General features: G+C 33.2%; 2 protein-coding genes across 3 annotated transcripts in view; both read right to left on the minus strand.

The window, feature by feature from the left end:
- The window catches only part of LOC115442853 (soluble guanylate cyclase 88E), a 96955-nt gene that overhangs the window by 34212 nt on the left and 45882 nt on the right, over window positions 1-16861 (minus strand). The gene's annotated exons all lie outside the window — the stretch shown is intronic.
- Window positions 7322-9213, minus strand: LOC119189639 (putative nuclease HARBI1). The gene is made up of 4 exons (XM_037439908.1): window positions 8678-9213; window positions 8338-8569; window positions 8125-8132; window positions 7322-8045 (listed from the first exon to the last, which is right to left on the minus strand). The coding sequence occupies exons 1-4, from the start codon at window positions 9047-9049 to the stop codon at window positions 7545-7547; spliced, it is 1113 nt and encodes a 370-aa protein (XP_037295805.1). The 5' UTR covers window positions 9050-9213; the 3' UTR covers window positions 7322-7544.

Below are 16861 nucleotides of genomic sequence, written 5' to 3' on the forward strand. Positions count from 1 at the left end.
ATCTAATTATCATTAAAATGATTTGCAGACCGCATTTATGCATATTAGTGGTAGGTACCTTTATCTTGTGAAGGGTTCCCTTTTAGAAAATGTCCCTCTTCGCCATTGCCTACCACACATCGCATCACTTCCAGATAAAAAAACAGGCCAAGTGTGAGTCGGACTCGCAAACAGAAGGTTCCGTACAAACCTGAAGGTATATAAGGAAAAGTTCATCGATCACGACAATCGAGTCATATTTATGGTATTATGATAAATCCATAGCATTACAATATGGAAAGCTGGAAGAGCATAATTTAAAGACAAAGGTCTAAAAAAAAGAGGTTTTCGGAATTTTTCCTTTATATGTACTATAAAACACAGCTTCATGCCAAATTTCAAGATTCAAGGTCGACTGGAAATACCCTTTAAGTTTTGATTCCCTGAAAATATGCGGCTTAAATTGCTGTATCTTTTGATTGCGTTGATATAGAAGTTTGATTTTGTTACAGCTTAAAGGTATTATAGACCTGTATTTGTTATGAATTTCAATTTAATACCTCAACGCGTTCATGGGAAAAAGGGTCTTGACGGACGGACGGACAACAAAGTGATCCTATAAGGGTTTTCCTTTTGAGATACGGAATTCTAAAGATAGATTTTCGCCCACATAAATAAAGTTGGACTAATTAATATTTTTTCAGGAAGCTCAAAGTAAAAATGTTACCTGACCATTGTTTAACTTTGCCGTCATTAAGAGGGAATTTATTCAGCCAGAAGGGCTACTAACTTTTTCAATTTACCACTGTTGTTTAAGAGTATACTTAATTACTTCTGTAATTGTGTTTATTTAAGAACTGCAAGATATTATTCTTTACATAATTTTCTACGCAAATCGGTCTTAAATAAGAAAAGGCAGCAGATAGATATTAAATTCATCAGTAATACCTACAAGATTTTATAATAAAAATAAGGTTGAATAAATATTCGTAATAGCTATAAATTTAGAAACATGAGGCTTGTGGGTCCAATTAAATTACACCCATAATAATTAAATTTAATATTCTTCCGAAGCGGTCTCAGATGGCTTTACAATTAATTTGGGTAGGTAAAAGGAGCTGTTAATTTGCCAGTTCTCAGATAAGCGTGTAGGTAGAATGATGGGCGCTGGGTCAGATTAAGTTTCTGGTCCAGTCCTACGTTTTTATGCTTGGTATCAGTCTAGAGTCCGAAATCAGCGCTCGATATGGCGATAGGCTCGTCCTCTACCACATCATGGGATGGGATACATATTACGAAAGGTTAGGCGTGCTTCTAGTTTGCTTACTTCTTTGAGAATAAAGGCGTGATTGATAAGTCCTGGTTTATTTTAATCGATTCCATCTGCACCCATCTGGTATTGTATAGAGAGTATGAAACTTTATTTAAATAAAGTAATGTCCACGTTGCGTATGCTATAGCTAATATGTGATATATTTTATATAATCTTTGATATTTAGACAGGCAGGCGATGCGACGTAACAATAACATATATTTTCTGGAACATGCTTAAAAGGAGTTGTACGTTGACCCCACGATGAAGGGAGCTATGGTGATTGGTGAAGTGGAAGTAAAAGACTGTACTTTTAGTACTTAACTAACCCAACCCACCTAAGAAGAAACACACACTACCTGGATATATTTTTTAACATGCAAATAATATCTGAGGTTTTATACTAAGTACTTAGACCTTGTAAAGACTAGATGGAATTTCAGTGCTTTCTGGCGTTTTTGCCATAGCCATTATTGAATGAAAGGTGAATCATTTTTATGGGTGGTGCTTAACAACCGACTTTTCTAGTTGCATAAGTCCATATACTTATGGTTAAAATGCGTCTTAGTTCATTATTTTGTCTCCCGCTTTGCTAAGGAGGGAAAAGAACAATTAATATTTCCTACTTTTCCCTATCTTTCTATTAGATTAATTATTTTGCGGGATTTGAATAAATTAGTGCTTCCTGAGACTCGCCGAACTTCAACACTCGGTGTTATAAAATACATGCCATTACTGATCCTGACTTATAGGAGTTGTATTGGTGGGTTTGAGGGCTGGAAAGTCTTATCTGAAGCTGTTCTGAAAAGGTTACATTGGTTCGGAATTAAATACATGTTTAGGCTTAATATTACCCATTGTCACATTATCGCTTTAAGGCATCAAAGATTTAAGATTTAATTTAGAATGATGCTGCTAAACTTTACTCCTTCTGGCAGAGTTTAAAGTGGTTTTCAACAAAAGCCTTCCCAAACAATGGCTTGAAATAAAGAGAATTTGTAATAGATTCAAATAGATTCTTGTTTTCGGATCGGTCTCATTAACATTTTTTAACACTTTACTACTACGTAAAAAACGAAAACTAAATATTCGTATTAAGGCGATACCTCAAGGTCCATTTTCATACATTTTGATTCACCAGGATATTTCTGCCTTTAAAATTTCGTCATATTAAAATTTAAAGGCCGAAATATCCATGATTATTAATTATTTTACGTTTTTCTTCAACTGCGAAACTAATCTAACTTGAATTTAAAAAATACTTGTTTAGTTACCCAGATTAAAGCCGAAACAAAATGTATGAAAATGGACCTTGAGCTACCACCTTAATATACTAATAATAACTATAAATGTGGAAGTAAATCTGTATGTCCGTTACAAATTTACCGTGATACGACAAAATCGATTACGATGATATTCGGTATGGACTAAGCTATCTTAATAGATTATATTTTTTATTCTAACAAACCCAATTCCTTGTGATGCCGCAATCAAAAGTTAGATACAAAATAGTAAACAGGTTTACAATAAATAGTAGCAATAAATACTACAAATATAAGGTCGAGATTAATGTTTGGTGTTAAACGCTCTACAAAAACAAATGTACAGGTGGCACAAGAAACAACGACAGATTAATCTGTAGATTGAGCAGTTACGTAAGCTCGCTATTCTTAATGATTGTACACGTAAAATTGTTTAAAACTAAAATAAACGTTTATTTTAGTGAAAAGAAATACTATGTAGCGCCAATAGCCCAATTTAGAGTGGAACCGTCTGCCGAGACGAATGTCTGCAGGTTTAAACCCCAAGGACCTTTGACTTTTCCTAAAATTATGTGTATATTATTCGTAAATTATAGTTTCTTTTGACCTTGGCGGAAAACATTGTATGGAAACTTGTATACCTAACGAATTCCCCATAAGAATTTCGAAGGAATGGCAGTTTGCTAGGCCAATGTGGTGGACTAAGGCCTAAACCCTCTCAGTAGTAGAGGAGGCCCGTGTTTAACAGTGGGCAGTATTTAATTTCGGGCTGGCATTATTTTTATAATATAGATTGTATTTATATCTTCGAAGATATGGCTAGAATTGATTTATATATTGATAGAATTAATTTCTTTTTATGTATTATGTTTATGGTAAACAATAAGAGGAAAATCTTCATTTTTAGTAAAGAGCATTTGAATATTAGGTATTGGATACTTTACATTTCAGAATACCTGCTGTACAAAATAATATTAAAACTATTTCTTGTAAGCTACAACTTACATATTTGATTATCAAAGAATTGTATTCGACTTCACCAATCTACGAGTAGTTTTCAAATAAAACACGAACAAAGACAAAACTACAATTTAGCGAACTAGACGACACGATTGTTGTTCCCAACAGAGTTTACAAAAAATACTCCCAAGACGACCTTCAAATAGTTATATCACATGTAAGATATGTTCTAAGAAGTAAAATAAGTGTTTTTTTATTTAAATGAAAGTTGACTGCGTATTTTGTTATTGATAGACTTAAATTATCCTTTTTTATTTGTCTTTACGAAAATATTCCGAATTTTAAAATTAATTTTATATCCCTACATTCCACTTGAATGTAGAATCACCACAAGTTTTAAAACATTGCAAATTGCAAATAATTCTGAAAAGGTACTCGCGCGGATGATGCTACTAACAAAACTGAATATCAAATAATTCACAGTCAATTCGCTGCAGCATTTACGTACTTCCGTTGTTTTGAGCTGAAACTGAAGCTTCGTAGCTTCAATTTCGAGCAGTAATTTAATTGGTGTGTTCATGCAGAAGAAGATGGATGCCCAGTTGAAATTAATTCTTTCGATATTGTCCTATCCCTTTGTCTAGCGATCTAGCGTTTGAATCTCTTGTTACCTCTGTTAATGATAGAATTCGTTTGTGAACTTGAGTACTAGGTCTAATGAAAAATTCTTTGAACTTAAAATGTATTTTATGTAACTAAAGATAGTGTCCAATTTATATATAATTGGAACCAACCAAAATAGCAGCGCTACGTGAAAACGAATGATTTTCACCACTTATCTGAATGAATCAGTCAAAAAGTTAAAATTTCATGAACTGCAGACGTGAATCAATTAAATAAACACACAACAAACACAACATCACGCATTTTATCCCCGAAGGGGTATGCAGAGGCGCAACCATGGCACCCACTTTTCGCCAAGTGTGTTCCGTCCCATGATGTGATAGGGGGCGAGCCTATCGCCATATCGGGCACAAATTCCAGACTCCGGGCTGATACTGAGCAGAAAAACCCAAATAACACTTTTGCTCGACCCGGGATTCGAACCCAGGACCTCAGAGCGCTGCCGTACCGCGCATGCAGTACAACTACGCCACCGAGGCATCAATTAAATAAATATTTACGATATGGTTATTGATAGCCTCGGCACGTTTTCGTGAAATTTGTCAATAAATCCAACATTCTAAAGGTAAAAAAATTTAGATTTATTACAACTCTTGTCCTTTATCAAGCAAATTTGAACAGTAGGGCCATTCATCCAACTTTGAAGACCAGGTGTGCTTTTTAAGATGAAGATGAGCGGAAGTGTTTTAGGTCGTTTTGTTTTTATTACATATTTTTTATTTATGTGGTTAAGGGAATAGGTTTGACCCCCTTGCCATTTGTATGTTTTGCAGATGTTCCTCTTCTATATCTAAGTAGGTACTAATATATTGCTATGGTACAAGAACAATAAATTATTTCATAATTCCTGGGATGGTTGTGCACGCGTATGTGAAATAAAAATATAGTATTTGCAAATAAATAAATCAACTGCTTTAAATCAAAATAAAAAAATGATTTTGTATTATGTATTGTACATAATACATTTGGGAACCGATTTTGAAGAAAGGTCCATAGAGATTTCTTGGCCTTACTTCTGTTATATAAACTGGGTTCCGAACTGGCGATAGAGAAACAATAAAAAATATAAATAATGTTTAACCTTTTATAAATTGATTGAAATTATTTAATTTTATTTCTAATTTATGTTGGGTCAAGTATTGCGAGATCGAAAACATCTGATAGTTCAGATACTAGTACCCTTGCCAACTATTTGTTTTTTTTAATAACAAAGATTTAAGGCTGAATATTCCATTGTTAAATAAATTATGAAACTAACAACTTGGACATTGTTCCACTAAAAGTATCCCAACCTAACAAAATTATAAAGTTATGTAGCTCATAAAAATCTCACAGATGAAAACCCAAACCGTCTTATTACAAAAAGCGAAATAAACCTTAGCTTAAACCTGTACTAACAAAACCAGGCTTATCTGAGAAACCATGGTTTAAATTTGTCCGTATTACAAAACTCATAAAAACCGTAGACTTCTTAGTACTGCCATCTGAACTATGGCCTATATATAAACCACAGACAAATACAAACAACATTCGTTCAATACGATATCATTCAATCGCAACGTTCCATATACACAAAAATGAAAACGTTTTTAAACAATGTTAATGATTAAATAATGTTTAGGAGTATTAAAAATATTAAGACGTGGTTATTTTGCTCCAAGATAAATAATAGTTGTAACTTCGATTGCACTTTTTTTTAGGTTTCAAGTTTTGACTAATGTTGTATTAGCTGGTAATACATCTAAATGCGTGTTACGAAACGTAAGCTTCCCGCGCGTTATATGAAACCATAACAATAAACAAAACTATTGTGGTAACTTTTGCAAATAGATTTAAAATTTATTATCAGTGTATTATTATATAGAATAATTGACTATTTGTACTATTGTGATGGATAACCGAAAGAAAAAAAGATCTGAAAATTGGAGTACTGAGGAAAAAGTAAGTAAACAAAAAATCCGTCATATAGTTTTTAATTTGTTAAATATAATAGATGGATTTCAAGCTAAACGACATTTAAAATGTTATAGGATGTACTTCGCGAATTAATTGCACAATCACGCCATATTATAGAGAACAAAAATACAAAAGCTTCTTCCAACAAGAAAAAGACTGAAGAATGGAAAAACATAGCACAGAGGTATTTCGTTTTTTTTATAATTATAATATTATTATAATCAGTTATTACGAAGCAAATTAACAAAGTTTGTTAAATATTTTCAGGATCAATGTACTCATGGGAAAGAATAGGTCTGATGGTGATGTTAAATTAGCGTGGAAAAGAATGAAGCTTGCTGCTAAAGCTAATTTGTCCACCCATAGAAATCACCAAATGCAGACAGGGGGGTGGTGAAAAGCCTAAGTCACCTTCGCAAGAAGATCTAGCGATTATGGCTATTGCTCCACATGATTTTATTGTGGAATTCAATAACTATGACAGTGATGCTAACAAAACAGCTGTTAGCACAATTGATTTTTATTTATTATTGTAAAATACTGTTTAAATTAATATAAAAATAATAATTTAACAATATAATGAATATTTTTAGGTTCAATTACAACCCCTAGAAGTTAAGGAAGTAATAGCTGGATCTAGTAGTGCTTTTACTCCTTCAAACATGCCCCTTGAATACAATGATGTGGTAGAAGTGATAATGGACCAAGGTAAAAATTATATTTAATTAAAATCTTCTTTAATATATTATATATTGTAACCTGTAATCATATTACGAATATTTAAAGGAAAAATAAAAGTACGCATATAAAACATGAAAATGAGACTTTATTTTAGTCTATATTAATACAACTAAAATACTTTTAGATGCCCCAAATCAAAATGTGACGACTGCCGTTACTACTGACGAAAAAAAAAACAACATTCATAATAAAAAGGGCCCTCAAAATATGTAAGCAAGATTACCTTAAGTTTATATTAATCTTATTATTTACTAAGAACAAATTAGGAATAAAGGATAAATATTTGATATTTCAGAAAAGTAGCAACACAAGAAAAAATATTAGAGAGCAACACTCAATTTAAAAAAAAACAACTGGAAATGCTAGCAGAAGAACATGAATACAACATTAAAATTGCAAAATTAAAAATAAAAATAAAAAAACTAGAGCTAGAAATAGAATTATTAGAAAATACGAAGAAATCTAGTACAGAGTAATATTAAATGGTAAATGTAACATATGAATAATAATATACCACTATTATATAAGTTTTCAATGCTATGATTATATAAGTGTCACAGTAATACACATATTAGTTATGTCTAATATCATTTTCTTTTTCAGGTATAAAAATATAATTTCAAGCTTATTACAAAAATATATTATTTTAATTAAAAGTGTCTTTCAATAAATTGCCTTCTTCTAATATTTCCGCGAACATTGTTTTCTGTGGCCAAAACAACTGCGTGAGATTGCCTGTTAACTTCGTCTTCGAGCCCACTAGAAAACACATCTTCCTTCATATCAATTGCGATATTGTGCAATACAGCACATGCTACCATAGTTTTTCTTGCAGTTTCAATGTCACAGTAAAGGCCTCTTAATAAACAACGGAACCTCTGCTTCCACAACGCAAAACATCTCTCCACTGCATTTCTGGTGTTAATGTGAGCACTATTGTACCGTTCTTCTTGGGGTGTTGAGGTATTCAGTAAGGGAGTACACAAATACGGTGTACATGCATACCCACTGTCTCCAAGCAAAATGCCTGAGAAGGCACCAGCCTCAAATCTCTGCTTTAGTCGACTTTCTCTAAAAATTCGAGAGTCATGGACACTGCTATGCCACCTGGCAACAATATCTATTATTTTTAAATTTGCATCGCAGACTACCTGGAACAATAGTTGATTATTTTAGTATCTAACACATACATATGAATTGACTATATCCCTGCAAAGCATAAATAATAACAATCTGACCTAGAATTTTTATTATTTATTGTATAATAGTCACACTAAACAAAGACATTCTATCCCTAGTATAAGGTTGTAAAGTCAAATGTACTTTAGGGATGGTTCTGCATACAAGTTATTGTTTATTTTAGAAGAAAAATATGAATATAAAATCAGAATACCTGGACATTAATAGATGGAAATCCTTTGCGATTGATATATATTTAACCACCATCTTCACATAATTTTTTTACCCTTATGTGAGTACAGTCAATTGCACCAATTACTGAAGGAAAATTTGCAATTCTATGGAATTTTCGCATTGCTTCCTCTTGTTCTGCCAATGTAGCAGGCATTTTTATAAATCTATGCGATATTCCGGCTATGGCTCCTGCTATTTTTTTGCATATTTTACTTATAAAGGGCTGTGAGACTCCATGCAAATCGGCTGTATCATCTTGGATCTATATTAAAAAAATTACAAAATATTGATTTGGAACTTGGGTATAATTTTTTATAAATGATTATGAGTGTATTGTTAAATGCAAATATAAGCTTTGTTCATGACTTACCTCATGTCGAGCCCAGCTTCGCAATGCGCAAACCACTTGGATTTCGGGAGACACCGGGCATCCACGGGTGTCTCGAGTTAATGGGTCCTTTAATAAATCTACTATTTTCATTGCAAAAGATTTAGTAAATCTATACTTTTGCCTGAAATCTTCATCAGATAAATCAATGAAGGGATTGACTCGAACACGATTTCTATTAGGTCGGCGTGGCGTTTCCAGTAGCTCAACGGCTTCAATATCCTCAATATCGACTGAATCTACCATGTTAATATCCATTTTCGTGTAAAAAATAACACAAGACAACGAAACAGACGCTAATTTAAGAGATAATCTGACACAATCTGACAAATGATTTGAAATTTGATTTGACATTTACGATTTAGACCATCATCAAACCAGGGGCGCCGAGGTTTAGCATTAGACCATCAAATAGTCCATGGTTTATCGTTAAACCACTTTTTGTAATACCATTTTTATATAAACCGTACTTTGTATAGGTTTAAACCAAAGTTTTTAGTTAAACCTCGTTCTGTAATAAGACGGAACGTATTTGTCTGCGCTGTAACTTTTCTACAAAGACTACTTGTTAAAAGTTCAAGGGTAAGGTTATATTTTTATCCGCCATTGTTAAAATCTTGCGTATGACATGTGACAGTGAAAACAAAATGGCGGCGCTAATGTGAAATTAATGTTCTCGACTCAGGTCCCAGCATCTATAAACGTGATTTTCTCTCGACTATACGGATTTTGGATTTAACAAGTAACGTCGTGAATTATTTATAATGTTTCTATTATTTTTGACTAGCTTCCGCTCGCAGCTTCGCCCGCGTGGATTTCGGACTTCAAAAATGGAGGGGGTGCTCAATTTGTCGGGATGTTTTTTTAATGTATGGTGGTATGCAGGTGGTCCGATTGTCCGGTCAGGGTCTGATGATGGGATCCTGGTGAAATCGAAGGAATCTTATAGCATGATTCTTCAGTATTCACACGTAATGGCTTATTATTAGTGTATTTCATGTATAACTTTGGTGTTTCTATACCGATTTCTATGATTCTTTTTTATGAAATATTTAATAATGTTAACTTTTTAATTAGGGATGACTGAGAGTGTTATAAACGTAAGAGTAGACAAATATAATAAGAATGCTTCGAACTGCTAAGCTATCGGGAGTTACACGTGTTATTGTGAGTCAACCATAAAAGATAGACATATGCTGTCGTGGGATATATTTTACATAATTTTAAGGAGAACATTTCCGTCATACGTGATTTCTGCGTAGCTGTAACCATTAAGGTTGCACACGCGACGGAAGATTAAAAATGGAGTAACTTCGCCCGTTTTCCCAACATTTCCCTTCACTGCTCTGCTCCTATTAATTGTAGCGTGATGAAAAGTATACTATAACCAGCACAGGAGTATGACAAATAATTGTACCAAGTTTCGTTAAAATCCGTCGAGTAGTTTTTGTTTCTATAACGGTTATACAGACAGACAGACAGACAGACAGACAGACAGGCAGACAGACAGACAGACAGACAGACAGACAGACAAAAATTTTACTAATTGCATTTTTGGCATTAGTATCGATCCCTAATCACCCCCTGATAGTTATTTTGGAAATATATTTCATGTACAGAATTGACCTCTCTACAGATTTATTATAAGTATAGATATAGAAGATATAGATATAGATATAGAAGATATAGATAACGGGAATTCTATTTGTTCTGTAAACATATATTATTGTTTTAGGTATTTATGTACATTGAAATATGGCCTGGTTATAACAACGTACTTTTTATAGAAACTATTATTTTTAAGCTTTAGTTTTTTCCTTCCCTTAAATAGAGTGCAGACGCTATCAACTTGTAAACGAGAAACACTAAATCACTTTGTATAAAATTAAATACGTAATTATTTAAGTAACAGCTGTGTTTTACATTCTGCGTGGGGCAAAATTTTATGTAAGTCAACTAACCTCACTAGAAGCTAGAATAAAACATGCCTGAAAGCTAAAATTAAATTCATACAGATTTTCATCTCTATCTTTATGTAATAAGTGTAAGCCCCTTTTTGCCCAGTGCCCATATATAGATTGAAGATAAAGATGGATGCAGCCTGCCTTTCAACCACTAATTCAGAGATAAGTAGGTCTATAGTGTAAGCAGTTTCGCTTACTGTTGGAACGCGCCTTTAAACGTTTAAACAGAACTTCGTAAGTGGTTTATGCAGTCAGCATTTTTTGTATTCGGGTTTTCGTACGCCCTATTTAGGTCATCAGATATACTTAAATCAAAATGAATGTAATCCCTGTTGTTACTTGATATATTATTAAATAAATATTTTAAATATTGCTAAATCGGTAGAATTTTTTTGTTACATTGTTTGATATATCAATATAATTTTATCTTACGTTAATATATGGAATAAACGTAATAAAACATGCATAAACTTCACCTGATGCCCATTATCATCACCGCCTACGCTAAGAAATTTCTTAATATTCGCTCCAAGGGTCTGTTTCACTGAACTGTTGCTTAACTTCGATGTTACTTACAATTACTTCTATGTATCCGTTTCTCATTTTAATTTAGGATTGGTGTGATATTTTTTACGCATGCATTTAACTAGTTTTTATGTCCATCGTCTAATATCTTCTGGAATAACTAATAAAAATACGCTATATACAAAAACAATCACAATATACGCTACCATTAGAAGAACAATGACGTTTATTTGCCATTAGGAAGCCGATAATTAAAGCAATGATAAATAAAAACAAACATAACATCTCGAAACTCCACACAGGTATAATATTGTTTCACTCTAAATAAAACCGTGAGCAACGACATGTAAAATGGTAATGCAAGCACTAAAACTTTTATAGGTGATGCAATTTTTGTCGTGCATGAAGCCATAAGGGAAAGATGCAGCGCTGTATACATAACATCTAACGTAGGTATCATCTACATTCTGTTGTATTTGCATTACTATTACAAGTAGGGTTGCCACTCATCTGGTACTTCGCCTTTTTTTATTTGTTAGTGATGAGACGAGGAGAGCAGGATATCCACAAAGCATAAACACTACACATGATATTTGGGTCAAAGTGATATTTGGGTTTTTTCTGCTCAGTATTAGCCCGGAGTCTGGAATTTGTGCCCGATATGGCGATAGGCTCGCCCCCTATCACATCATGGGACGGAACATACTTGGCGAAAAGTGGGTGCCCTGGTTACGCCTCTGCATACCCCTTCGGGGATAAATGCGTGATGTTATGTATGTAAACAGTACACATTATTTTTTTTAGTAAGCATGCTGAAAGACAATCACAACAATATTAAGTAAATTTAATGCCATGTAACTAAACTATGCTAATAATACCTATTGACACCAGTTTCTTTCAAACTTCACCAGTGCTGGCATAATACTGATAGCCATTATACATTTGTTTTTGTTAATCGCTCTATGATGCTTTATAATCTTGTCAGAAAATATTAACAATAAGGTTGCCTGAAAGCCTCCTTATATTCATATTTTAACCTACATAATAAAAATGCTGCAGTTTAAATAATCTTCAGGTTAGTGACAAGAAACTGGCAACCCTATTCATAAGTGAGGTGTTACTATCGAGTCGATAACGATTATTCTATCGATAACATTACATGTGATCTCAATGCAAGTCGTAGTGAAGTTTTGATGGGTTAACAGTGGGTCGACTTCAACGTGATCGTAGTAGTATCGATACGACTCAGTATGACATAAAGCCACGTGATTTGACCTAGGACGTTAACCTCTGTAAGCTCTTCTATCTGCCCTTATTCCGTTGTATTGTGGAATCAGCGCAACACATTTTGAAACATGTTGTAGAAAGGAATTATCTTAGTTTATATGGCCGGTCCGCAATTTGAATCAACCCCTCTAAGGACCGTTGGTATTGTGAGGTAACAATTTACAACTAATAGGTAATAAAATATGTAATATCTTGTAGTTGGATCCAAAGTAAAATTGCTTTCTATTTAACACTCTATAGAGACAGTCAAGATATCTATTTTCTATGCATATTTAAACTATAATCTGTACTATCTTTTTAAATTAAAATTGTGTACTCATTCAAACATATTTTGCTATTAAACTGGTCGAACCTAATTTAATAATAGTCCATACCTCTAATGGCATCCATCAAATAACGCATTCCTCTGAGAATAACTCAATAGACCTATAAAAATACCAGCACGCGAAATAAGCCGCAACAATATATTTTTATAAGATATACAAATATAAATTAAATTTCTATGAAATTCAAGATGGCAGACATATGGCATTATATGAAATTGCGGTCAATTGATGATATTGAACTGTCACAACAGAGTTATCGCTTCGCTAACAAGCCCTCCTTAACCAGGTGAACTTATTTTATGACACTATATTTATTAACACAGGGATGGATTCTGCAGTCGAGGGGACATAAACGTATATCATAAGGCTCTTTAGATCAACGCGTAATCTATGCAGATTTCGAACAATATTGACTTAAGGGCACATAGTTCATAATGATCCAATGCGTCAAACTATTAATGCTTTGCTAAAGTAGTAGTAGTAAAGCTAGTCGACATGTTCATTCTAATATCCGGCCATGTTATTTTTACTTCCTAACAGTATTAATAAATGTGTAATTTTGACGTTTTTATGTTAAGATATACCTAAAACTTGAATTTAAAGAGTCTTCTATTAAGCGTTGTATACGTCTGTAATAGTTATTCAGTATTATTTACTGCGTTGAGTGGCATTTTTCGTCAGAGGAGGCGACACAAAACACTAACACTGTAAAACTATGACAGACGGCCCTAAGTTTATTTCTATCTTACAAAAACTAAATCAGCACATTGACGGCTTTAGCATTCAAGAAGCTAAACAAATTCTATTTATTACCAACTAAGAAAATATATCACAAGAAACGCGGAGGGGGTTTCCATAAAATTTAGATATACACCATACTTATATGAAATTGCGGGGTTTCCATAAAATTTAGATATACACCATACTTGGATAAACAAAACAGATCCACAGATCCACTCGATACAACCCTGTGTTAACACATTATTTTCCCCTGTCGGCAGTTATTCCTTCCCTGACCTTTATTTTGTTATACGACCATCAAAATTGGATAACTTATATTGTTACTCCGTTTGTTTTTGTCTCTGATTTTTAAAAGAAGTTCTAAATACTTCGAAAGAAAAAGTGGATTTTTAAGTCGGACAAAAGTACTTAGGAGTTTTAAGGTTGAAACTTTTGCACTTGGTGTTCTATACAGACGTGCAATAACTGGATTTACATTTAATAAAATAAAATTTGATCTAATGAAACAAAAAAATGAACTATATGGTTAACGTGATAAAATTCAATTTCGATTTTAACAACTTATGCGTGGCAATTCATCCTTTTTAATGATTGTGCACGATAGCAGCTGAAAACGAACGTGGAAACCTTTTTTTTTACGACATTGTCTGTAAAAACATAATTATACCGCGAAAACCCACATCGTGGTGTAGTAATATTAAATAAATATTTATTTTGCCAAAATAAATTGCGATTTTTAATCTAGATCGGCAATTATATTTGAATTAGTACAATGCAAATAATAATTTAAAATGGAATTACAACGAAATACATAATTCGATCGCAGTTGAAGTACCTGAAGTTGAAGAAAGATGCTTGAGCGGTCATATATATGTCTCTTTTCTACAGATGTGTAACGTAGGTAATATTATTTATGGCTTTGAACCGCACGCTTGATTTATCTCTTTCATACTTAACTGTTTCTATTTACTTCAGATGAAATGTAAATACATTAGGGGTCAATTTTTGATTCGAGAGAGCTCATAGAGTAATAATAGATAGTTTGAACCCAATATTGCAACAGATCTGTTTCCAAGTATGCGTTCGGCCTGGAATGAGTTCAACGAACTGTCATTAATATATCCCTGTGCCTAATCCTATTTACGTATAGGCGTAAGCCTTATAAAATATGTAAAACGTAGGATAAATATAGTTCATAGCCTAATAATAAAATGTTAAAACAATTTTTATTTTTAAATATTTATATCTTATATTATTAACATACGATAGTTACCTAACTGCTCAAAAGAAAAGCAATGTTATTTGCGCGTTGGTAGTAAAGTCAAATTTCTACAGCCATAAGCATGAAAAGGCGTCTTGCAAGTCACATAGGAAGCGGGCCGGTTAAAAAATAATCCACTCTGAATACTGCTCAATTTCCTTTTTTTAAATCGTTCCTTCAAATAAAAGCACTCTAAAATCAAGGCAAGGTTACACCACAGAACATTTATTGTAAAGTACGTCTAGTTGAGGTTTACGTTACCTGTGGTACGTGTTACGAGATTCGCGCATGTAACGTGTATTTGAGTTCCTTGTTTAACTTGCAGACAACTCATCGAGTAATTATGTTGGTAACTGAAGTGTTGTAATTATATAATATACTGGTATAATATAATAAGGCATGTAATCATACGCATGATACACAATTTTGGGCTGCGGTAAAGTAAAATAAGTTCTTTCTGGATCATGCTGAAGTTTCATAAAAGCTGATTAATATATTTCGATATTATGTATTTCTATGCAATTGCGTGATCAGACACTTAAGCTGCTCATCTAGAAAAAATGGTAGGTATCTGATGTTGTTAGGGTCTTCACGAAATAATAAAGCAAGGCTTTTTAAAATAAAGGATCAATAACAAGATAACATTAACCAATCCATCAAAATAAGCCTTTCTAAATTGATTTTTCACAGCCCTACGTGAGTTGAGAAGGGTAGTAATAATTATTTTTGAATCAAATGATTAATGTTCCACGGTTCAAATTCCCAGGATTTTGCAAAAATAAAAGTATTTCCATAATGTCCGGGTTCCGTGACGAACACCGCTTATATATAATAATAAATTTATATCAATGTCAGTCAAACTGAATGGCTGTCCGGGCGTAATGTTATTCCGGGAGATACGGTGGGCGGGACTCAGGGCTGTCCCTTTCATGAAAATTTTAATTGATTTTACGAATTTTTATTTTAAAGGAAATTACTGGTTCCCATCATTTTGATTTAGTGTGTAAATGACTAAGCTTTATTTAAGTATACAATACTTCACTGCTATTAGGCAATTTGTATTTATACATAAAATCAAATTACGACATTACACAGTACTGAAACAAATATTAGTAAACATCTGATTGGTCGCAGGAACCCGTTGGATGCACGATGTTTTTATTGCAGGTTAGCCTGGATTTTTTTAAGGGAGAACTTTGTTGAGCCGTGGACCACCAAATGGTGAAGAAGCATCATCACAATTTAGTTAAAATTAATAACTTAAAATTATACTTAATTTTTCTTATTAATAACTTGCTTTTGCCTGTGGTTTCGCCCACGTGTTTTCCGGAAAAAAACGTGGCACTTTAATTTTTTCCGGAATAAAAATCCTATAGAACTGAAGAAATGAGTATTTCTACATGTGCAAGAATTAACAAAATCGATTCAGTAGTCCCAGAGATTAAATTCTACGAACCCACTACTGAACGTTGCCCCTACAAACCCATAACTAAATTTAGCATTTTTTTTGTAGTATTAATATAGATTGAAAATTGAATACAGTAGCAACCCTGATTAAGCCGGGCATTTCACATCGGCAATGTAATAAGGATGGAAAGAACCCCGGCCTTTTCAGCGAATTCCCGCGACAGCTGTGGTCTCGACAACCGGCACGTATGAGTTTTCTAATTGCGTATATCCTAGACACAAAGGATGAAATAACAAGTCCGGACAGTTTATTTACTTTGTCGCCTTTACTGACTTTTTTATGGGGAGAAAAGATACCTACTGTAGATAGATATAGTCGGGAATAGTAATACCACGTAATTAGCATTGGTAGACATCGCATATGTGTCAAATACCTTTCTCTAAATTGAATCCGTCGGTACTTACTTTTTATTTTATATACCATATTCAATTTGGTTGTTAAAGCGTTACTTATGCAGTATTATATTAGAAAACGTCAAACGCCTAGTTGCGAGTGGAGAGACGAAATAAATATCCGCCTATACACTAAAACTCCATAAAGGGTACCAGTATATAAATGATTTCGGTTAATAGATCAACGTGCGAGAATTTTTTT

The sequence above is a fragment of the Manduca sexta genome, chromosome 18, assembly GCF_014839805.1.
Source record: "Manduca sexta isolate Smith_Timp_Sample1 chromosome 18, JHU_Msex_v1.0, whole genome shotgun sequence".
NCBI classification, from domain to species: Eukaryota; Metazoa; Arthropoda; class Insecta; order Lepidoptera; family Sphingidae; genus Manduca; species Manduca sexta.